General features: G+C 50.5%; 3 protein-coding genes across 13 annotated transcripts in view; 2 read left to right on the top strand and 1 right to left on the bottom strand.

The window, feature by feature from the left end:
- Window positions 1-2,785, top strand: part of CLN6 (CLN6 transmembrane ER protein) — a 36,496-nt gene extending 33,711 nt beyond the window's left edge. For both annotated transcript variants that reach the window (XM_086711044.1, XM_086711045.1), the window contains exon 7: window positions 1,204-2,785. In XM_086711044.1, the coding sequence (XP_086567170.1) occupies window positions 1,204-1,474 (271 nt within the window). In that variant the 3' untranslated portion in view covers window positions 1,475-2,785. The remainder of the gene's footprint in view (window positions 1-1,203) is intronic.
- CALML4 (calmodulin like 4) lies at window positions 1,723-19,893 on the top strand. 6 transcript variants are annotated; one of them, XM_086711048.1, is made up of 6 exons: window positions 1,723-1,855; window positions 3,838-4,013; window positions 5,723-5,753; window positions 10,113-10,253; window positions 12,360-12,548; window positions 15,319-15,637. In XM_086711048.1, exons 2-6 carry the CDS (start codon window positions 4,011-4,013, stop codon window positions 15,414-15,416), a joined length of 462 nt encoding a protein of 153 aa, XP_086567174.1. In that variant the 5' UTR covers window positions 1,723-1,855; window positions 3,838-4,010; the 3' UTR covers window positions 15,417-15,637. The 6 variants fall into 6 exon arrangements, with proteins under 6 accessions (XP_086567174.1, XP_025775708.2, XP_086567175.1 ...); XM_025919923.2 differs by lacking the exons at window positions 1,723-1,855; window positions 3,838-4,013 and adding an exon at window positions 5,519-5,612; XM_086711049.1 differs by lacking the exons at window positions 1,723-1,855; window positions 3,838-4,013; window positions 5,723-5,753 and adding an exon at window positions 8,804-8,983.
- Window positions 18,192-22,469, bottom strand: part of PIAS1 (protein inhibitor of activated STAT 1) — a 127,757-nt gene continuing 123,479 nt past the window's right edge. For 4 of the 5 annotated variants that reach the window (XM_086711041.1, XM_086711039.1, XM_086711040.1 and 1 more), the window contains exon 14: window positions 18,192-22,190. In XM_086711041.1, coding sequence (XP_086567167.1) covers window positions 21,897-22,190 — 294 coding nt within the window. In that variant the 3' untranslated portion in view covers window positions 18,192-21,896. The remainder of the gene's footprint in view (window positions 22,191-22,469) is intronic. The other variant, XM_086711043.1, reaches the window with a different exon arrangement.

The raw sequence follows: 22,469 nt of genomic DNA, 5'->3' as shown, positions 1-22,469 counted from the left end.
ACAGATAAAGGGGGGAAGTCCATGGCCTCCGGAGCTTCTTGTCTGGTTTCTTTGTGCCTTCCAGCGCTCTCATCCCATTTCAGAGAGTAGACTCAGGCCTCAGCCAGGCTCTTCCCCCTCCTGTCAATTCTGCCCCGAGGATAGGCTCCACCCGAGGATCATGGGTGTCTTAGGAAGGACTGGACCCTTCTCTGATGGGAAGCTTGCCTCAGAATGAAAAAAGCCGCTTTTCCCTAGGGCCAGCTCCAAGCCACTTGCAGGGTCTGTCCCCGCCTCACCGAGAGGGTGCCCCCTAAGGACAGGCTTAAAAAGAAGTGGGTGGCAACCACAGCAAGAGGGAGAGCGGTTCGGCTCGGGGAGGATTTCCTGCCCAGTCCTGACCCACTGCTGTGTTAGTGCAGAGACAGCCGCATAGGAGCAGCGGCATGCTTTCTCAAGTAAGAGGTGTGCACAGCTCTTGTCAGGTCTCTTACCTCTCAGGAGACGGGGCCATTTATGTCCCCGTTCCAGGTAAGAAAACAGAAGCCCCAGGATATCATGTAAATCCCCCCAAGGCCACACAGCCACAAAGTTGCAGAGCTGTGTAATTCCTTGAGCCGAATGGGTCAGCATTGTGGTTCTTTCTCGAGGCAGGGTAGCGGAGGCGACAGCCTCTCAGATGCCCCGGCCATGTGCTAGGCACTGCCTTAGGAGCTGCAGAGAACCCCGGGAGGTCTGAGACTGTCCCAGCCCCCGAGGAGACAGTGAGGACAACGCCTGTAAATTACAACTGCATTCCCAAACTCAAATGCCTCTAGGAACCAAGCTGGTGACAGAAATGCATCAAGCAGGCATCAAGTGAGGCAATAGTGAGTGGTGGGGACTGTGGCAAACTGCAGAACCGTGCACTCTCCAAAGGGCACAGCTGCTTTATCCTCTGATTGGTTGTTGTCATGCGGGAATATAGGCCTAATGTGACCAAAGAAACCAGAAACCCGCATTTGCAGCTAATCTGTTATTTAAACGTTGGTAACGAACTCAACATTTAAAACAAATATGCTGCCCGTGGGCTGGGCTCAGGGTAGCGTGGTTCCCTGGGCCTCTCGTGAGATGAGCCACCCTGACTGAGCGGGAGGGCAGCCTGGTATGAGGGTCCAGGGAGGGCTGCCAGGCAGGACAGAGCTGTCATGCCGCCCGCCTCCCCTCACCCCCCGGCCCCTTCAGGTACCTGGTCACCGAGGGCCAGATCTTCATCCTCTTCATCTTCACCTTCTTCGCCATGCTGGCCCTTGTCCTGCACCAGAAGCGGAAGCGCCTCTTCCTGGACAGCAACGGCCTCTTCCTCTTCTACTCCTTTGCGCTCACCCTCCTGCTTGTGGCACTGTGGGTCGCCTGGCTGTGGAATGACCCTGTACTCAGGAAGAAGTACCCGGGTGTCATCTACGTCCCTGAGCCCTGGGCCTTCTACACCCTCCACGTCAGCAGCCGACACTGAGTCCCTGACACCAGCCGCTGGTGCTCTGCCTGGCGGGAGACGGGCCACAGAGAGTGTCTGAGTGTGGTGGGCAGGTGCTTGCATGCGTGCACACACGTGTGTGTCCATCCGTGTGTGCAGTCGTGACAACGCTGGTGGGGGTAGGCGTCTTGCACACGGGCGGGTGTGTGTGTGTGTGTGTGTGTGTGTGTGTGTGTGCGTGCAGAGTGCATCATCGTAATACTCGACCATTTGGATCAAGTTTCTCTGTGGCTTCGATCTTTTCAGGATGGGATGTCGTCTTAGGCAGTGTGTCCAGGCCGAGGTCTGGGCGCTGCCTTCTTGTGCACCTGACTGGACTCTTCCCGGGATGTCTTCTGGTCGCCATCCCGGAGACGCCTGGTGGGTGGGGCAGCAGCAAGGAGGGGACTGGGCACGTCACCCGCCACCTGGCTCACCCCTCAGACCCGCCCTGACCCCGAAGGCCAGATCACAAAGGTTCCGATAACTTTCTGGGTGTTGTTGAGGAAGCACATCCATTCTCTAGGCGTCGCGTGCGCTAGCTGGGAGCATGGGCCCAAAGTGTGTCAGTGGGCCGGCTGCAGGCCCCTCTTGGGGCAGCCTTGGGATGGTTGAGTTGTCCCCTTCTGTTGCTGCCCTAGGAAGGGTACGCGTGCAACAGACCTCACCCAACCTCAGGTCACAGGGAGTGTTGAGCGCCCTGCCCCCTGCCCCTGGAGAGCCAGAGGCCAGCCCTCTCCCCTAACCACAGCCTGATCTTGGGGTCTCTCCAGCCATTTCCCTCTGCCGGAAGCTGTATCCCTGCCCCCTAGCAGAACTATAGCACCCCTTCCCGTCCGCCTGACCCGGGCATTTGAACTGCAGCTGAAGGCTGAGTTCTTAAACACTTGCAGTATTCCCTGAGCTCCATTATAGGGGCAGGGGCCTTTGGGAGATGTTGGGGGGAGCTGGAGACTCTCTCCTGGAGGCCTTGTCTGAGCCTGAATCTCTTGCCTTCTGCTGGCGGGCCTGCTCCCAGAAAAGGGAGGCTTCGTTCCCAGCAGGATCCCCCTGGGCCCACCTTCCCCCAGGCATCGGGGCCAGGTCTGCCCACACAGCTGCTGGCCCCCCAGCCCCATTTTCCAGCCAGCGCTGGCTCTGTGAGCTTGTGAGTCTCTCCCTGGACTCTGCCTCCATTCCTGTGTTCTCAGGGAGCCCCGTGCCTCCGATTTTCCTTTCATGTTGGGGTCCCTCTGCAGCCCCCTTAGAGGTCCCCCGGTCCCTGGTCAGATGGGTGGAGAGAGGTATCAATAAAGACCAGTGTGGAGCCAAGCCTGGCTGGTGGCTGCTTCTTGCTGAATTGGGGAGGCAGGAGGGAGTCCCCTGGAGCAGGGGAGGGAGTGACTGGTCTGAGGCCTGTGTGGCTCAGAGCGGGTGCTGCCTCTGCCCATTGGCCTTCCATGCCACTCAGTGGGACCCAGTCAGTCCTAGCTCTCTTCACAGGAGTCTGGGGGCTGTGGGGGGGTGGGGAACCAGGGTAGGGCATCTCTAGGCCTGCCTCTCAGAGATGGCACATCGAGCCTCCCAGCCATGCTGCCAGCCCGTCCCAGAGGTGGAAACAGGGTGCCCTCTGAGGGGTGGGGAAGCTGGTGTGTTGGACGTTGGCACTGAGCCTTGGGCAAGTCACTTACTCCCTCCGGGTCTCACACCACACAGCCACCAGGGACTGGCTGGGGCTACTGCTACCAGAGAACACAGGAAGGGCCACGCCAGACAGGAGATGCTGGCACCATCACAGGCCCTGCCTCCACTTACCCAGCAACCACGTGTGATTCCTTTCTCGCCTCGAGGACACCGCTCCTTCCAGCCCTGCCTCTGGCCTGTTCTCCACGGCACAGCTCTGCTGGAGGTCTCGTGAGCAGGCACAGGCCTGGTTGTGTGGGGGCTGAAGCTTATACAACGTGGGGAGCCCTTGATTAAAAACAAAAAGCAAGAAAACGTGAATAAAAAATTAGGTGCGAAAGTGAATGTTTAGAATGGAAAAGAAATCAGCAAATTATTAGAGTCTTGGAAATTTGGTTTCTCTCTTGACAGAGATCCCTTTGGGTAGTTTCCTGGAAATGTTTCCCTAGAAATACTTCTTTTTTCTTTTAAGTTTTTATTTATTTATTTTGAGACAGAGAGAGAGAGCAGGAGAGGGGCAGAGGGAGAGAGAGAATCCCAAGCAGGCTCTGCACTGTCAGCACAGCCCTATGCAGGGCTCGATCTCATGAATTGTGAGGTCACAACCTGAGCTGATATCAAGAGTCAGATGCTTAACCAGCTGAACCACGCAGACGCCCCAGAAATACTTCTTAATTACAACCTGGCTTCACTCCCTCTAGCTACCTGTAGGCCAGTGGTTCTCGAAGTGTGGCCCTGACTGGCACACGAGGATGGCAGAGGAAAATACAAACTGGCCCCTTCTGTCTGCTGAATCAGAACCTCTGGTGATGGGGCCCTTCTGGTGAACAAAGTCTCAGCCCTCAGTTGGTATTGGACGGGGTTTCTATTTTTCATGGTGAGTATACAGCTTCATGGATGGAAAATGTCTTGTTTCCCGCATGAGCGCCTTCCCAAACACAGGGTGATTCCGAGCGAGTGCTTTGGCCTCGCCCCTGCAGGCCTCCCCACCAGCCTCAGCTCTGTGCCCCCACCCCTGGCCTCCAAGGCCCCACCTGACTTTGCCCCACCTCTTCTCCCCACAAGGCTATTAGCAGGAGCCCTCTCCTCTCCTGCCTCCTGCCTGCCTTTCCTCTTCTCAGCCCCAACAGAGAGTAGTCAAATCCTCCAGCCGAAATTCTCTGGGCCTAGAAACAGGTGTGAAGAAGTGATTCCACCTGGGGGAAGCGAACCTTCCAGGTGGAGGTGGTCAGGCGAGGAGGGAAGGAGGCCGGGCCAAGGGCAGGCCCCCTGTCCACGTGCCTTATATACATTAGCGAGAGCTCCCCTGCCTTCCTCCAGGCACGTGCAGCCCCTCACCAGGCCCCACTCATCCCCTGAGCTGGGGGCCCTTGTGCAGAGCACAGCCTGTGGGGCCACCCATGCCAAACCTAACAAAGCAGGCCCCACAGACAGGGAGCCAGCAGCTGCGGAGGACCCTGGGGAAACACTCCCCTTCTGGGGGTGGGGGGAGTGCAGCACAAACCAGTGAGAGGACGCAGGAATGTCAGCAGCTTCTGCCAGAGGGGTGGGAGTTCTAGGTGGCAGAGGAGGGAAATGAAGAGCAGCCTTCCTGACTGGGGAAAGTCACCTAAGAGGCCTCCCCCTGAACCCCCTGGGTAGCTCGCTGTGGGCTCTGAGACCCCAGTGCAGGCATCACCCCACCCCTGTTCTCAGGGTCCCCAGAAGGAGGGAAGAGAACCAACCGATTGTGCACTAGTCATTTATTCTCTGAACAGTCCTGTGGTGATGCCCGGTGCAGAAACTGAGGCACAGAGCAGTGAGATGATGCTCCGGGGTCACTCAGCAAATGAACCCAAGGGAAGGATTTGAATCCAACCCAAGAGCAGGAAGCCCGTGTCCCTTCCTCACTCTGTACCACGAGGCCTGGGCAGCAGGGTGCCCACTGTCTGGCTGCACCACCATGGTAGGGCTCCCTGCTGCCTCCAGGATGGTGTGTGATGGGCCTTAAGTAAGACGGGGTGCAAAGTGCCAGGCACCAAGCAGGAATTGTCAGCCCCCAGCTTAGTCCCAGGGGAGAGAAAAGACCACCCCCCCACTCCCTCCCCAGGCAGGGACCCCCTTCTGTGTACTCACCGACACTTTCCCGGTGTCCACGGAGGGCTCCCAGGAAGGAACCAGGGCGCGTGTCCGTTTGCTACAGAGCATCAGCGTCCTGATGCAGGATGAGTCCTGGGGGAGCCCTTTCCGCAGCCTCATTTTCTCGAAGTGAAGAAGTGAAACCTGTCGCCCTGGCCGGGCGGTGGCAGGGCGCTGTGCTCAGGAAAGCTGGAATCTGACCCGGGCACTGGGCCTGGTCTCCATGGCAGCCGCGGATTTATTACTGGGGCCTCCACCCAGCTTGGCGGACTTTCGACTTGGAGCCGGGAGGAGAGGGACAGAACAGGCAGTTGTGGGAGCCGGGAGCCCACAGGCGACAGCCTGAGGCCCCGCGATGGTGAGTAGGGGGCTGTGTCTTCCAGCTAGGCTGCCCCCACCCCCGCACTGGGGGGCGGGAGGCGCTTTCCTGGAGTCCCCTCCCTGACTGTTCTCCTCTCTCTGCTACAGGCCAAGTTTCTTTCCCAGGACCAAATTAATGGTAGGTTGGCTTTGCTCTTTAATTAGCAACTCACAGCAAAATATGGGTCTCATTAGGCAATTTGCTCTGCCCGTTTTTTTTGTTTTGTTTTGTTTTGTTTTGTTTTGTTTTGTTTTATCGGTGGGAAGGAAAGCGGCTGGTGGGAGAGCCGGGCCCACCCACAGGCAAGGGGCCGCCTGCTGCCGGGGACACCACAGCCGAGAAGGTGGGGGTAGGGCTCAGAGGTGGAAGTGTTGCTATGACATTTGTCGGTGTGACTTACAAGTTAGGGAGATAGGAGTGGGCGCCCTGGAGGTTTTTCTCCGGGGATCTGATAGCTAGATTTGGGAGGAGGGATAGGAGGTGGAGAGTGCGGTCATTAACTGCTTATGGCTAAGAGTCAAACAAAAGGAGCTGAGAGGCAAAAGAGCGCTGGTCTGCACTCTTGGGCAGGCACTTCTGCTCTCTGGGCCTCAGTCTCCCCATCTGTGAAACGGGGATCGGCTAAGGTGGCCTCTGAGGTCACCTGTGCCCTGACAGCCAGCCTAGTTTTGGAGCATTTACTCCCCAAGTCCCCTAGCCCGCCTGCCACCCAGCCGGCCTCAGTGTTGGCACAGCACAGCACAGCGTGGTGTGTCCACAAGGCCAGGAGGGGAGATCTGGCTTACATAGAACTCAGGGGCCCGGACCTGAGCCAGGGGGTGGGCAGCAGAGCCCAGCTAGCAACTGCAGGAGCCGGAGGTGTGCTTAGGCTTCCTGGGGCAGGGATTCCAGAGTTCTAGGTCCCCGGAGCTTAGTCTAGAGTGGGTGGGTGGGTTGCAGGCTCCAGGAGAGCACCTGGTCTTAGATCGCTCGACATGCTCACCCCAAGAGGAGGGCCAGAGCAGGGACCTCTCTTGCCCAAGTCTGAAGGGCAGACTGAATGTTGACTCAAGGCTGGAGTCCAGCTGTCAGTCTCGTGAACCCCCCTCCACCAACCCACGCCTGGTTCCGAGGCTCAGTGACCTGTGGAGCTCCCAGAAGGGAAGAAGGAAATCCTCCCTTTGCATCCCAGTACCCGACACCGAGAAAGTGGCCACTAATGCTTAATAAATGAGAGATTGGGCAGATGTGGCCCGCTGGAGTGGAAAGGCCAGGGGTTTTGGAGGCAGTGACCTGGGGTCCAGTCACCCCTGAGCCTCAGTGTTCTCATCTGTGAAGTAGGGAGAATGACGCTGACTCACCAGGCTGCTGTGAGCAAGGGACAGAGAGGAGGCCGTCATACACACGACCCTGGGCCTGCCTCGGGCCGGTGTCACCCAGACTTGCTCTAACTAGCATAAGCCAGGTGGTATAATTTTAGGAGTACTCTGAGCTGATTGTTGAAATGAACCATTACTGAGTAATATAGCATCAAACAGTGTTCCAATCCCTGCATCTATACAGCAAATGTTTTAAAATAGCCCTATTGCAATCAGTAGTGCTGAAGATTTGAAAGAGGGTTCAGTTTCATGAATGTAATCTGTCCAAGGGTGAGAAATAGTGTAACAGTAGCTCACTTATCAGATTTAGCGACATTACATTTATTGGGAAATAAATGTAACAGCCTTGCTGTTTTGTTCCAGCAGGGGAGATCCAGTTCAGATCTGGCCTTCCAGATCTTTCAATGGTATATTTGTCAAGGTGGGAAGAAAGAACGTATTTTATGAAACAGTCTATTAGGCGATGGGACTCCATTTGCTCCTAGCCCTGCTGATGTCAGGGGCACCGTCCCAGTTACTGATCCAAGTGGGAGAGAAAGTTTGCCCATCTGTAGAATCTGTCTGATTCCAGGCCCCATGACCTGTGATGACTGCCTTGCAGCACTGGTCTGAAAAGCTGTCATAGGATGAGGTCTCAGAGGGCAAACTGACAGAAGACAAGGTGGAGTGGCCGTGAGAGGTCCCCAGGAAGGGCGCTGTGGGAGTTTTAAGGCCTACATGCAGGGCAGCCCCCGCTCTATCCCTCCATATAAGGTGATGGCACTGGGCCCTCTTGGAGGGAGTTAGGTTTTGCAGGAACCAAAGGCGGGATCTTAGGCCAGGCTCTGGTGCTGCTTCCCTGGGACACTTCAGTTTCTGCTCCCTGGTCACATATGTGTTCTGGCCCTCTCCGAGCCCAGGCTCTGGAAAGTTCTGAAAGGGCTAGGCCTTCCCCTTCAACCTCTCCGCAGACACAAAGGCAACTAATTGTCTCTAAACCCCACCGGGGAGGCTGCCTTTTATTAGCAGCTCTGCTGAAATCCTAGGCTGCAAGGAGAGGCCTTAATCGGGGAACTGAAGGGGCTAAACTGGGGACCTTCCGTCCCTCTCCCCTCATCCCCTTCTGCCCTCTGGTGGCCTCTGCCTGGGAATCTGGGATCCAGAGTGGCCTCAAGGGTGGAGCTGAACTTCAGGAGCCAGGCCCTCAGCCGCCCAGCCTTCAGTGGCCCCCTCTACACAATGGGAAGGGTAGAGGTACCACGTTGGTGCATCACAGGGTCATTGCAGGATGAACCGGGCCCAGGTGAAGTGCTCAGTACTGTAAGCCGCCATTTTTTTGTTATTATGATTACAGGTAGGGAGCCTAGGGCCCAGCCTCTGAGGCACCAGCCAGGTGGTATGAAGAACAGAGGAGCTGGATGCTGAGAGGCCCCGATGGGGGGTGCACCACCCTGTGGGCCTCAGGGATTGGAGAGCCCCCTGGGCAGCTTTTGACCAATTCTGATGGCAGCCCCACCCAGCCTGAATGGGAATCTCAGTGGTGGGGCCCAGGATCTTCCCCAGCTCCCTGCTGGCCTCACTGTGCCCTCAGGGCTGAGAGCTGGGCTCCCCTGGGCCTTGAGACTGGGTCTAGAGAAGCCTCAGCTCTGGCAGCCATTGTGTCTCCCCCAGGGAGGAAGGGTTGAGGACAGCAGCAAGCCAGATTTAGTCAGAGCCTGGGACAACATCCCGGCAGCACCCCTGTCTTTGAGAACAGGACCAGGGCTTGTGTCAGAGGACAGCTTGAGGGTTCGGCAGCCTGGAGGCGGCGGGCTGGAGAGTGGACACAGCAGTGCCCACAGTTGTGACAATAACTGTCGCCACATAGGAGAGCCATTCTCTGCCAGGCCTTCCCAGAAGGGATTTCTGCTCCTCTCAGTAACCCGGAGGCATTATTTCCCTGGTTTCCCACATAAGCTGTCTTTGCCAAGGTGCCCTGGAGCCTGGACGCCCTGCTGTAGATTCCTGGTCTCCATGGGCTGGCCCTGGAGGGTAGGATTGCTTTCCTCTGGTTTTATTCAGTTAGGGAGGGGGAGAAAAGAGAAAAGAAAAGAGAAGGAAGGGAAGAGGGAGAGGCAGGAAGGGAGAGCGAGGGAGGAGACAGAAGGGAAGTCAGGAGAAGGAGGGTGATAGGGTTGCCAGATAAAATACCGGACACCCAGTTAAATCTGGATTTCAGATAAACAGCAAAAACCTTTTAGTATAAGTATATCCCATGCAAAATGCGGGACATACTTATACTAAAAACGTATTCACTGTTTATCTGAAGTTCAGTTTAACTTGGCAGCCCTGTAATTTTTTTTCCTTAAAAAATTCTTATTACTCTATTTTTGAATAGGCAGGATACACATAGTTAAAAAATAAGTAAAAAATATATCCAGTGTAAAGTTTCTCTCCCATTCCTATTCCTCAGTCTTCCATTTTCCTTCAGGCAATTTTTCCAATTATTTCTATCATTAAGTGGTATTTCTCTCTCTTTCCCCCGTTATTTGTTTTAACACAAATGGCAGCATATTGGATGGACTATTATGTCCTTTGCCTTAGTTTTACTTAGCTCTGTTCTTGGAGATTGTTTTGATTTGTGTATATGATTCTGCTTCATTTTTTTTAAACAGCTGCAAAATAGTACATGCTATGACTATAATGTAATATATTTAGCCAATCTTCCATTGATATATAGTTAGGTTGTTTCCAATGTTCTACTGTAACAAGCAATGCTACGACAAATATTGTCACAGAATAGCACAGACAACACATGACGCACTGAAAGCAGAAAGCCCCTGGTGCATGTCTAGCAGGATGTACATGGTCACCCTAGATTCTTTGCAACACGTGGTGTGTTGGATAGATGTTAGTGCGGCCCTCAGGATCCCCATCTCCTAGTAATCATGTTCCAGTATGATCCCCTACCCCTGAGTGTCGGTGGAAACCATAACTTGCTTCTAGTCAATAGGATATGGCAGCCCTGTATTTTCATTTGCTGTATCTGGCAACTCTAAGAGGGGAGGAGGAGAGGGAGTCAGCAAAAGGAAGGGGGAGGGAAGGGAAAGGGAGGACAGAGAGGGCATGGGGGTGGAGAGCAAGTATGTGCCGCTGACTCTCTCTTCTGGGCTGTGCACAGAGTACAAGGAATGCTTCTCCCTGTATGACAAGCAGCAGCGGGGGAAGATAAAAGCCACTGACCTCATGGTGGTGATGAGGTGCCTGGGGGCCAGCCCGACACCTGGAGAGGTGCAGCGGCACCTGCAGACTCACGGGATCGGTGAGTGGGCGCTTGCCGGAGGGGAATACACTATCTGGGCTGGTGGGTGGGCCCTGAGCCCGGCAGCTCTGGTCCTGGGGAGGGGCCCAGCAGGGGGTGGCCCAGAGGGTGGGGGTGCGAACAGCTCAGCTGGTGGAGGGGCAGGTGGGAGTCAGAACTCACCAGCGCTAGCTGTGGAGACATCTGGCCAGGGGTACAGTGTATCCCTCAGGCTTCCTTGAATCCTCATAGCAACCAGTGACCCCCCCACCCCCACCCCATCTCGCACAGGGGACCACAGGATCTAGACGTTCCAACTAGGTCATCACAAACCTGCCGTACAGATAGGGCTAACAGCGATCCCCCGTGTCTCCCTTCACTGAGTACTTGTCACGTGCTTAGCTCAAACAACTGTGAAGTAGGCATCATCCTGTTTCATAGGTAAAAACCAAGGGTCAGAACCATTAGGTAACTTGCCCAAGTTCTTAAGCCAATGGTGGAATCAGGGTTGGGACCTGATTCTTCTTCCAAAGACTGACCTCCTAAAAACGATGCAACACTCTGAGAAAAAGGGTAGAAGGAAACCCACCCAAGATGCTACCAAATTGTTCTCTCTGGAGATGGGATTAGGGATGATTTGTATACCCTTTATTGTTGTTTCTTGTTTGTTTGACAGTGGGAACATATAGGACTTTGATAACTAGAAACAAGTTTTATTTTTTTGTTAATTTATTTTTGGGGGGAAGGGCACCTGGATGGCTCAGTCAGTTGAGCATCTGACTCTCGATTTTGTCTTGGGTCATGATCCCAGGGTCGTGGGACTGAGCCTGCCATCAGGCTCTTCACTGAGCGTGGAGTCTGCTTAAGATTCTCTCTCTTTCTCCCTCTGCCTCTCTCCCCCACTTGCACATGCTCTAATTAAATTTAAAAAATAATTTAAAAAATTTATTTTTTAGGGGTGCCTGGGTGGCTCAGTCAGTTAAGCGTCCGACTTCAGCTCAGGTCCTGATCTCACAGTTCGTGAGTTCAAGCCCCATGTTGGGCTCTGTGCTGACAGCTCAGAGCCTGGATCCTGCTTCGGATTCTGTATCTCCCTCTCTCTTTGCCTCTGTCCCACGCATGCTCTCTCTCTCTCTCTCAAAAATAAACATTAAAAAAATTTTTTTTAATTTGTTTTTTAAAGAAACAAAAATAAGAAAACCCAAAAAGAGAGGTGTCAGAGGCCAGGATGGATGTTGCACTGGTAGCTGGACACACAGGAAGGAAAGACTGGCCCAGAGGAAGGAGGTAGACCAGAAAGAGCACTTGACCTGGAGCCCAAAGGCCTCGGTGTCTGCACCTCGTTGCTCGTCTTGCAGATGGGTTCACACCACCTGCTAGGGTTACCCTGGGGTCCCAGCAGAGCATACCTGTGGCAGCGCTAGGAGCCCATCCTGGAGGCAGGCCTCTGAAGATCTGGAGCCTGGTGATGGGGTGCTTCGTGACTGAGATCCCCTGTTTCCAGCTCTGAAGGGGTGGTTGTTTCCTTTGGTTTCTGTCTCCTCCAAACAGGAACTTGTGGTGAGGGGAAGTTCTGACTTCCTGCACTTGTAGCCGGTCAGGGCCTGGGCTGAGGGGCCCAGGCGCGCCTGGAGGAGGGGCCTGGGCTGGGGAGCCTAGGCCAGAGGCTGCAGTGAGGAGAAAGGCAGGTGAGCGGGTGGGACTGGGGCCTGAGGTTCCAGGTGGGTCACCTGTGCGTCCTTGCGGATGTACTGCAGTGGCTGCAAGCATAGACGCGTGGGGTACCTCCCTCCAGTTCAGGGCAGGAGGGAAACACCCGGAAGAGGGGCAGAGGAAGTGTGCTCCATCCTGGTCCTGCCACTGCTCTGTGAGATGACCCCACGCTCTGGGGCCTCTGTCTCCTTAGTGGGCAAAATGGGCAATGGTAGCCATGGTCACTGAGGGTTACTGGGAGGACTGAATGAGGCAGATCCATGGTGGGATCTCAGCCGCATCCTCACTATAACGCCAGCACCATCACGGCACTCCCTGAAGTAGGTGGCCCTTGAACTGGCCATAAAGACTTGGGCAGGGGGCCAGTTAGCTCTTCCCTCCCTGCTCAGTCTGCTGTGTTTGTGGGTTTCCCAGACAGAAACGGAGAGCTGGATTTCTCCACGTTCCTGACCATTATGCACACGCAAATAAAACAAGAGGACCCAAAGAAAGAAATCCTCTTGGCCATGTTGATGGCAGACAAAGAGAAGAAAGGCTACATCATGGCGTCCGAGCTGCGGTCAAAACTCATGACACTGGGGGAGAAGCTCACCCACAAGGAAGGTAAAGGCTTGGGTCCCTCCTTCCTAACAGCAGGGGAGGATTAGGGAGTTGGGGGAAGGACACCACGCCGGCAGGACTGTGCACACACCGCATTTGATGCATGCCCCAGACGGCTGCTCAGTGAACTCTGGAGCCCAGGGGAAGAACGAGGGGAGCCAAGAGTGACAGAGGAAGTCTGCCAGGGTGAAGGGAAGACCCGGGGAAACCCAGCCCAGATCTACTTGGGCCTTACTATGGGCCTTCATTTAGCGCTCACGACAGTCCTGGGGGCATTAGTGGCCCCCTTACACTGCTAAATGGTGACACGAGTGACTGGCGGATAACAGCTAGCTGTTGAATGCAGGTCAGTTGGACACACGCACGTCCCCCGAGCCTCTTTCCCCTTGCCAGGGCTGTCTTCTGAAGTTGTTGCTAATGCCAAGAGCTTCCAAACTGAGATGCTACTCTGCTCCCTCTCCTCACGATTCAGCCAGCTTTAAGAGCTCATCCATAAGGAGCGTCCGTGGTGGCCTTCGCCTGGCACCTTCTAGCAGCTCAGTGTGCCTTCCTACCTCAGAGCAGGACAAGGGGCCAGGGTCTTCTGGGAAAGCCCTTTGGACGCTCTATGGGATGACCCCAATGTTGGGCCATCTGCTGGCAATCTTCCAACCTAGCCCCTGGGCCCTGCCACACCAGCCATCCCAGGCTGGCCACCAGAGGCTGGCATTTCCAGTTAGGCCGCTGGGCCTGCCTGTGGTGGGGCCGGGAGGGCTGGGCTAGGACACAAGCAGGCCGGAGGAAAAGGCTTCAGTAACCGTGGACCTTTTAGCCTTTGGTTAAATCATAAGGGACCAGCGGAGGGGTTGCAAGGTTGTGGTTTGAATTAGATTGGACTCCTGGTCCCCCCCCCCCCCCCCCCCGCCTCATTTGCGGGACCTCAGATGAGTTTCTTAACCTCTCTCACTCTCCTCGGTTTTCCCTTTGGGAAACAATGTTACAATAGACAGTCCCTCAGATCCTCCCAAGAGCTAACATTCTGTAAAGCAGTCTACTTAAGATTTTATCCGCAGTCACTAAGGCACAGCACATTTAAAAATAGCGCTACAGACGGCAGATTCAGCTTTCCCCCGCTTTTTCAGGCTGCCAGCTATCACGATCCCATCTCTCACTGTAGCTGTGTTAATGTGAACCGGGGAAAAACAGGGGCTCGCCTTCGCTCTCAGGCTCTGAGGACACCGCTCGGCCTTTTATGTTCCAGGCGGCGTGTTGGCAGAGGGGGCCGGCTGGGACCTTAATTCTTATGGTTAATGATCTCAGTCTAAAGCAACACCATGGCCCCCAAACTCACACGCATCTTGTTTGTTTAACCAGTGAAGTGACATTTCAAACAAACTGGTAATGTGTTCCAGACAAGCGGGAAGCCCGATTTCCCTTCCTCTCGTTGTGGGAGAGAGGAAACATGATACTAGAAGTAGGAATCTTTTACCCTGGATGACTGAAAGAAAACCTTCAATTTTATTAAGAAGCATCCTCCAAACAGCTGGAGAAGGCTGCCAGGGAGGCCTCCATTCGAAGGCCTGGGACAGGCTTAGAATTTCAGCACCCTGGTTCTTTATGGGGTCAGAGGGACCCACCGCTCTACCCAGAAGGCATCATCAGCACTTGGCCGTGAAGTGCGGCCCCTTCTCTGGACAGGAGAAGGCTGCAGTGCTTGATGTCGCAAGCTGGTGTTGAGCCTGTCCACTGGGAAGGTCTGAACCAAATGGATGATGGGTAGAAGCTTCTTCAGGAAACAAGATAAATTACAGTCTCCGCAACATTCTAAACATACTCAGAATTACCATCAGCTTAGGCACACAGCAGAGTAATTACATTTTAGGGGAGGATGGACGGTTGAGCAGAGAATCACGGGCTATTTCCCAACTGCCCAGAATTATGTGTCGGGGACATCTAGTGCCAGGGAAGTTGACACAGGGCAGTGAAACGGTTTTTGCAAGAGGATGAGGATGGCCCAAAGAGCCAAAGGTAGGCTGGCCCCATGAGGCCAGTGTGGAGAAACGTAAGCCGAAATGGCCTTTCTTGCCAACATCTGGGACAAGCTAGTATTTTGTCTGAGGAATCCAGAACCAGAAGAAACAAGTAAATGATTTTTTTTTTAGCAATGTCAGAGAACAATGACAGTTTTGTATACTATGAGCTTTAGACACAGTTGAATTTATTTTCTCTCATACTACCCCCATCCCTAAACACACACGTCTTAAAAGAGAGGTGATGGTGGCCGACACCACTTGTCACCAAGTCCCTTCTTAGGGTGGGGCATGCCAATTTGGAAGGGAGAGCTGGCAGGCCAAAGCCAGGGACAGGGTGGCCCAGGATGGGGCTGCTGAGGCTGTCTGTTCTGCTGGGAGGCTGAGAGGGTGGGCTATAGGAGGTAAAATCCACATCAAACGTTTCTGGAAATACAGGCACAGGGGTCAGATATTTTTCTTAAAAAAAGATGAAGAGAAAAACAAGCACAAAGTGGCTTCAGTGGCTTAATCCTCACTTAGTACACCTCCTTACCCTCTATCCTGGCCCCTGCAGAAAGCCTGATTAGCTCAAAAGTGAATCAGTGGCCTTCAGGGACAGGGGATGGGTTGTCCTGTTCTGTTCACTAGTTTATTAGTCTACAGGAACGGTCCATTGGACACAAGGGAAGACCTCTGGGGAGCCTCAGCCCCCCAGTAATTGACTCGATGTCCTATCATGTAACACTATGGCCAACCTGAAAAATTAATGTGATTTTTTGCAGTGGACGATCTTTTCAGGGAAGCAGAGATTGAACCAAATGGCAAAGTGAAGTATGATGAATTTATCGACAAGATCACCATCCCTGTGCAGGACTACTGAGCGAAGAGGATGTGAGGGAGCCTCCCCCTGGCCCTGGAGATGCAGACTGAGGAGCTTCTGAAAGGAAAAGTGTTCCGCTCCCTCTGGGGAAATGGTGAACATGGCAGCAGGGTGACATGACCCGACGGTACCAGAGGGTAGCTTGGCTCTGAGACTAAAGGATCTCAGCCGTGGCATCAGCAGGCCTTTAATAAAAAGATTTATACTGATTTTAATAACTACCATTAGTCCAGCCCTTTATAGCATCGAAAGAGCCCAAGGTTTGGAGTTGGGCCTGGGTTCCACTTCTGACTCTGCCATTTGCCAAGCTATGTGACTCTGGACTCTGGGTAAGTCATTTCACCCCCTCAAAGCCTCAGCTGGATTCCTAAAGTTAGATTCCTACTTCTTACCTCACAGAGCCCCCTGAGGATGGTCTGAAATAGTGGCCTGAAACCGCCATTGCCAATCGCAGAGCACTGTGCGGTCCTGAGTTACCATGTGGGTGGGTCTTCTAAAAAGGACAATCTACCAAAAGACACTATTCTGTATTTGGGTGCTGGAACCATCGTCCACGTTTCCAAGGCAAAGCCAGTGCTAGCTGAGAACCAGCATCAAGCAAAGAGCTAAAACAAATGAACGAAAGATCATGGTTTAACATTTCTTGTGGCACCACGGGGCCGCTTACAAATTCTTATTCCCAGCTCAGCACATAGTGACACAGTTCGGGATATTCATTCATAAACACAGACCATAGAGTGAAAACCGTCGTGTTAAAACAGGGCGGCATCGGCTAAACAGCAGGAAGAGTGATCTGGCTTTACAGCCCACACCACAGGACGTCAGATGTGACACGTTGCATTCATCAGGACCCCGCAGAGCTTGAGAGGAGCTCCTGTCTGAATTTCGAGCTCTACTGTTATCGGAGAGGGTCACGGCACTAGGAGGGGTCGGCTCAAGTGGGCCAAATTGATCATGGCTTCAAGCCATTTCCCCCCAAGACTAATGGCAAGTAATGAGGGGAGCAACCGGCCATGGCTGGGACACAGCGAGAGCCCTGCTGGGACCTCTTCCAGCTGGAGATTTTTAAGTGACTCATGTACCCATGAGGTGCCAGGCTGGTGCTGCCCATGTGCTCAACAAATTTGTGGATCCACTGGCAGTGTCAGCACAGCCCTAAAAAGGGCTGGAGTCACACACTAGCACGTTTAAGCCGGGGCAGGGCAGAGCTCTAAGTACAGGGATTTTCATCCTTATATGTATCAAAATTGGGCTCTGTGGGCTTGTGGCTTTTTAATGGCACCTTAGTGGCCAAAGCAAAAGAAACCTAAATTCAGAGGGAGGTGTGTCTTTTGGGAGGTTACACAAAACACAAAACACAAATCTAAGGGCTAGGCACAAGGGAAACTGCAAGGGACAGATTGGTCCCCATGTTACTGCAACCATCTCCCGATGCTGTGGCTTCAGACCTAACCATGGTCATTTTCCGAGCACTCTTGGGGGCAGGCAGTAAATGGCCCCGACACCAAGTAGGTGAACTTGTGACCAGATATCTGGCTGGGGAGCCCAGGTTCACATGGTGCAGGGGCACATCCAGGATTTGTGGGGCCTGAGGCTTATACAATTTGATGGCCTTCTTTTAAGAATACATGAAGAGAGGGGCGCCTGGGTGGCTCTGGTGGCGATCTCGCAGTTCACCAGTTCTGGCCCCGCATCAGGCTGTGCTGACAGCTCAGAGCCTGGAGCCTGTTTTGGATTCTGTGTCTCCCCCCACCTCTCTCTGCCCCTCCCCGACACACACTCTGTCTCTCTCTCTCAAAAGTAAATAAACATTAAAAAACACACACACACACACACACACACACATAAATAAATATACAGAATTGCTAGGGCTGTTCCCAGGGCCCTTTTAGAGGCCAAAGCAATTTGGGGGGGGGGGGGGGGTGTTGTGTGTATGCTGGTGCTTAAATTTCGTTACCTGAAGGCTTCTCTGCGGTACCCCATTGAGAACTGCTACATTTCGCTTTCAGCCAAGGCTTAGGGGTCCTGGCCCCACATCTCTTTTTGACTCATCATGGACATGAGGAAGCAAGTCCTGCACAGCCATTCTGGAATACCACGGATGATACAGCAGATACCTAGGAGTTAGATAGGACAGGAAAGGAAGTTCTGGGCTAAAATAATAAACAAGGGTACTTCCCCTCCAAGCTTTTTAAACGTTTGTCACTGAATGGTCCCAGGATGGTTTTAAAGCAAAGTTTTATCAATCTCATTTTCCTACCAGGAAGTATCACTTGCCCAAAGCCCCTGAGTGGCTTGGTCGTTAGAGCCTGGGCTCATCTGCACCGACTCCGTGTTCCTAATTCCGGGTGTTCAGTGGCTAGGACTCCAAGACCCTGTGACTCGTTCTCACTGAAACCTCTACCCCAGGAAAGGCCTTCTCTTACTACCCCAAGGCCGTTTCTTGTTCATTCCTGAAATCCCAGTTGGTTTACCTAGCACCTAGCGTTGTTTACAAAAACAGGCCACACCTCTCTTAGCACTCAAACTGCAGATTATCAAATAGATTTAAAACTAAACAGATGCTGTGGTTTCAGTACAAAGCTTGCCATATTTCAGTAAGAAAGGGGGAATGATGGCTGTATATGCATTACTTACCTCAAAGCATGTTGCAAGGGAATTAACTGCCATGCTTTGAAATCTCTGGATGAATGGTGCTCTGAAACACCAAGCATTATCAGTTTTCTTACGGGGATGGTCCCTTGCATACCCACAGTATATTTTACAGAAGACAAATTAACTGAAGGCTTTTCTTTTATTACATCTAAAGAGCTCTACATAAACAGGTAACATTCAATAGGTAAACAATTTTTTTCCAATGCATGTAATAAATATTTTCACTTGGTACTTTTATACAAACTGACATTGGTCTACTATACATTTTTAAAAGCCATTTTACTGGTTTGGCATGCGGTATGGAAATTCTAAGAGAGAAAGTTTTAAGGCAATGAATCACAGATTTAAGTTCATGGAATTTATGGTAACTTTTATATCTGTTTATATACATTTCCCCTTTGTTAATTAAACAATTAACAGCAGCACACTCTGGGACCACCAGCTATTCTCCCTCCCTCTTTCTGAAATCTAAGCTTTGTGGTTTTTTTTTTTAACTAAAAAACAATTCAACATGTATTGATAAAACAAAATTCTTACTAAAATAATTTTAAATGTGCTTTAAAGTTCTGAAGATCTTGAAGTGTCTTATGGATTTAAACTTGGAATTGTTTAAAAATGTTCTTTCCACAATTAGTTAGTTTAACATTGGGATATATGTTCATTGTTTCAGACATTTGACTCAAAGGAAAATCTGCCAAGAAATCACATTTAACAGAAGCTTAAGTGCAATCTTTCCTAAGTCAGTAACGATACAGAATTGTGATAATGTCTAAATTAACAGAAGAAAAACTTTAATGCTCAAAATAAATTAGTCAACCAAGTGTGGCACGATTAAGGTCAGATTGTTTTTAAAAAGACGTGTCCAATAATGCCCACAAGATAATTAAAAGCCACTTCAACCCTGCTAAGTCAAATAGCTATTTTATCAAAAAATACAGAGTACTGTACAGAAACAGAAACATATGTGCACCTACTGGGAAAGCCCACGGCAAGGGGATGGTGGCAGCTTGCCTAAAGATTCTGGGAATCGCTCTTCGTCCACAGACAGCATGTCAGTGTTGGCGTGGGGTGAGGGTGGGTTAAGGAAAAAACCGATGAAATGCCTGTGCACTTTTTTTTTTTTTTTTTTTAACTTAGAAGATAACGGTGCAGGGCATGACTCTACCAATAACGACTACCGATCAAAACAGTCTGATGGACCAGTGTTGACCAAGAGACCAACAGAGGGATAGCTACTGCTACTGCGACACTCTGGCAAGCCAACAACTGAAAGAAATAAACTCCTTAGAGTGGAATGAACTAAAATCGAAAGACAATCGAATGGTTCGTTTCTCCTGTGGAGACATGACCAAAGCCACTAGACAGACATTTCTTTCTCCCTATTTATTACCTGTTCTTCCTTTAGTCTGGTATAATGCAGGACACTGAGGGAAACTCACCATCCCCAAACCTCAGCTGAAGGAAGGACAGGGATGGGTTTTCAACTGGATCATTCAGAGTTTGGGATTCAGCACTACACACAAAGTTACTGATCAGAATTTTGAGACCACTAACAACAATGACAGAAAAACAAAGAAAAGAGGATACAGAAAACTATTCATTTTAGGTAGCTGAATTAATAGAAATGATGTTTCCTATTACAGTGTGAAATAAGAAGCAACACCCCACAACTTGAGTGATTTCTATCTCAGTCTGAATTTAGACACAAATTATGGTACCCTTAAATCTTAGCCTAAGTTAATATGGCAACGAGCGTTCTTAAAGAGTTTACTCACCATAAGAGCAGATTTATTAAAACACTAATTCCTGTTTTCACCGACAATGAATCTTTTGTTTTTATTGCAAATTGTTTAGTGACTATAACTCAGCCATGTGTGTGTGGATACACATGCGTAGGGGAAGACTATTAACTCACGTGTCACTCACACACACTTGTCTATAAATACATATATACACACACACATATACATATCAACACCAACTTGTTTTTCAAAATTCAAGTCAACAATTTAGTGGCAGAGAGATGCTGTAAAAACAGGTATTATTTTTAGATGCCACACAGTCATGTGAACCGTTTTTATCATACAACTGAAGATACAACCATCTTGAAGTCTACCCGGATAAAGCAGGTCAATTTGTTACCATTGCAAGGTTGAAGCAACACTTTTATACACAAAGGTGGTCCTTCACCAACTCTGAGAACATAAACAGTCGTGATATAAAAATCCAGGCTGGGAAACTGGTAAGCGTTATGCTCCTTCCTCCATCTTTTCTGTTAAACTGGCTAAACCCCTCCACACCTTCAGGTGCTCCCCGAAGGACAAGATACCTTCTCTGATGAGGATTCTGGAACACAAGTAGAACCACCTTCCTTCCCTCCAACCCACACTCATCTCCTGAAAAACAGTTCTCACTATATTTACATGTTCCATTATTAATAAGATTAGATTGATCCATGAATTCTAAAAAAAAGAGAGAGAAAGAAAAAAGAAAAAAGGAAACAATATTGACTTTCCTATGTCATGCGTGTCTTTAAAAGGTGAAGAAAAAATAAAACAAACAAGACAGCAAGGCTAAGAAAAGAAGTTCACTCAGAACCAGGGAGTAAATCGACTAAGACTCAAGCCTATTTTGCATTTTAACTGTTTATCAGATAGTGGATTTCTAGACGGACGTGTGTGGTGCACTGTATTTTCCAAAGAGAATTTACTTTTAGGGTAATCGACTGTCTTGCTTTCTTTTTCGAAGCGATGTAACCTTACCTCTGTCAGCTGCACAAGACACCCAACAGGGCTTTTGAAGCTATTTTTACTTCCTACTTTGGCATGAAGATCTTCATGAAAACTTGTTACCCCGTGGCCAAAAAGGCAGGTGTTCACAGACTTGGTTTAAATACATAATACTGGCAATCCAAATTTAGAAGAAAGAACTAGACTAAAGTGTATTATTCACAGGTCTGCCAAGCCTCCTCCTTTATCCAGACAGCTTTACTCCAAATCTCTAGAACATATTCTCAGGGGGTATCCAGCAAATAAGAGAGAATATGTGATGGGGAACATGCAACTGGGACAGCAATAAAGATGCTCATACGGGAGTTCAAGACCTTCAAAGCACTTTGAGAGAAGCAGGCAACTGATTTATCAACTGAATGCAGAAAACTCGGGAGGAGAAGGAACAGTAACGACAGAAAAATATACACAGACACACACACTGAACACACACACCCACGAGCTATGTCCTGAAAATACACAGGGAATGCAGTGGGACAGATGAGATTTATAATTTAAGGCTGAATAAAATATGCACACGCACAAACAGAATCCAAGTCTGTCCTTTTTAGAAAATGGAAATTAAAACGATCTCCCCCCAGCCCCCTCCCCACAACAAAGAAAAGCCCACAATTTAAAACTTCATACATGCAATTCCTTTTCTGTTATTGCAAATAAAATAATGCCATTGAAGTAAAATAAAACCAAAACCATAGGACGAATGATGAAAAAAAAAATCTTCAGAATCCAGAAAAAAATGAACTGAAGGTGGTTTGTGGGTACTTTTTTTTTCTTTTTTTCTTTTCTTTCCTTTTTTTTTGTTTTTTACAAGTGTTTTATCAGACAGGCAGTCTTAGATTTATATACAAAAGTAAAACTGAAAATATAGTTTTGTTCTCTGTACATTTCTTTTAATTTTTTCCCTAAAAAAAGGAAAAAAAAAACACGCTTGTGTACTTTTCTAAACAGAATAAGGTAAAACATAGCACAAAGTTCTCTTCTTTCTGCCAAGTTCATTTAATCTCGGGTAGGGGTGGGAGCAGCAGGGGCGAGGGAATCAGTCCAACGAGATGATGTCTGGGATGATGCCGAAGATGGACGCCGTGTCCGCGCTGCTCCTGTTGGCAACGGTGTGGCTGTGGCTCTCCCGCAGGCTGTTGGAGGACACGAGGCTGCTGTTACTGCCACTACTGCTTCCATTGGTGGTTGGCAGAGAAGTACTGCCTCCTGCACTTAACTGATCGAGAAACATCTGTGAGGAGGTATACGGAAAAAACCGAGACGAGTGTAAGAGGTCTTGATCATCGGAAACCGCTGCTGCGGCGGCAGCAAGGAGGGAGGTGTTATAATGCTGGGGAGGGAAGACAGAAGACAAAACACCCATCAATTCTAAATTCACAGACCTTCTCAGCAGAACAAAGTCCTCAACTTAATACATACTGCATATCTGGTATGCCTGAAATATCTACTGCAACATTTCACAGTCAAATGGCCGTATGTAATGATCACGTTCTTGATCTTGAGAACATTTTTATATTTGAAACCGGGGGTGGGGGGGGGAGAAGAACCAAACTAAAACTTGTGCTGTGTTTTGTTTTAATTTGTAATGCGAACAATTCTCAAAACTCTA

Source organism: Puma concolor, chromosome B3 (genome assembly GCF_028749965.1).
Source record: "Puma concolor isolate L17-30 chromosome B3, mPumCon1.1.hap2, whole genome shotgun sequence".
Lineage (NCBI taxonomy): Eukaryota > Metazoa > Chordata > Mammalia > Carnivora > Felidae > Puma > Puma concolor.
This window is presented reverse-complemented; position numbering and strand designations above follow the sequence as displayed.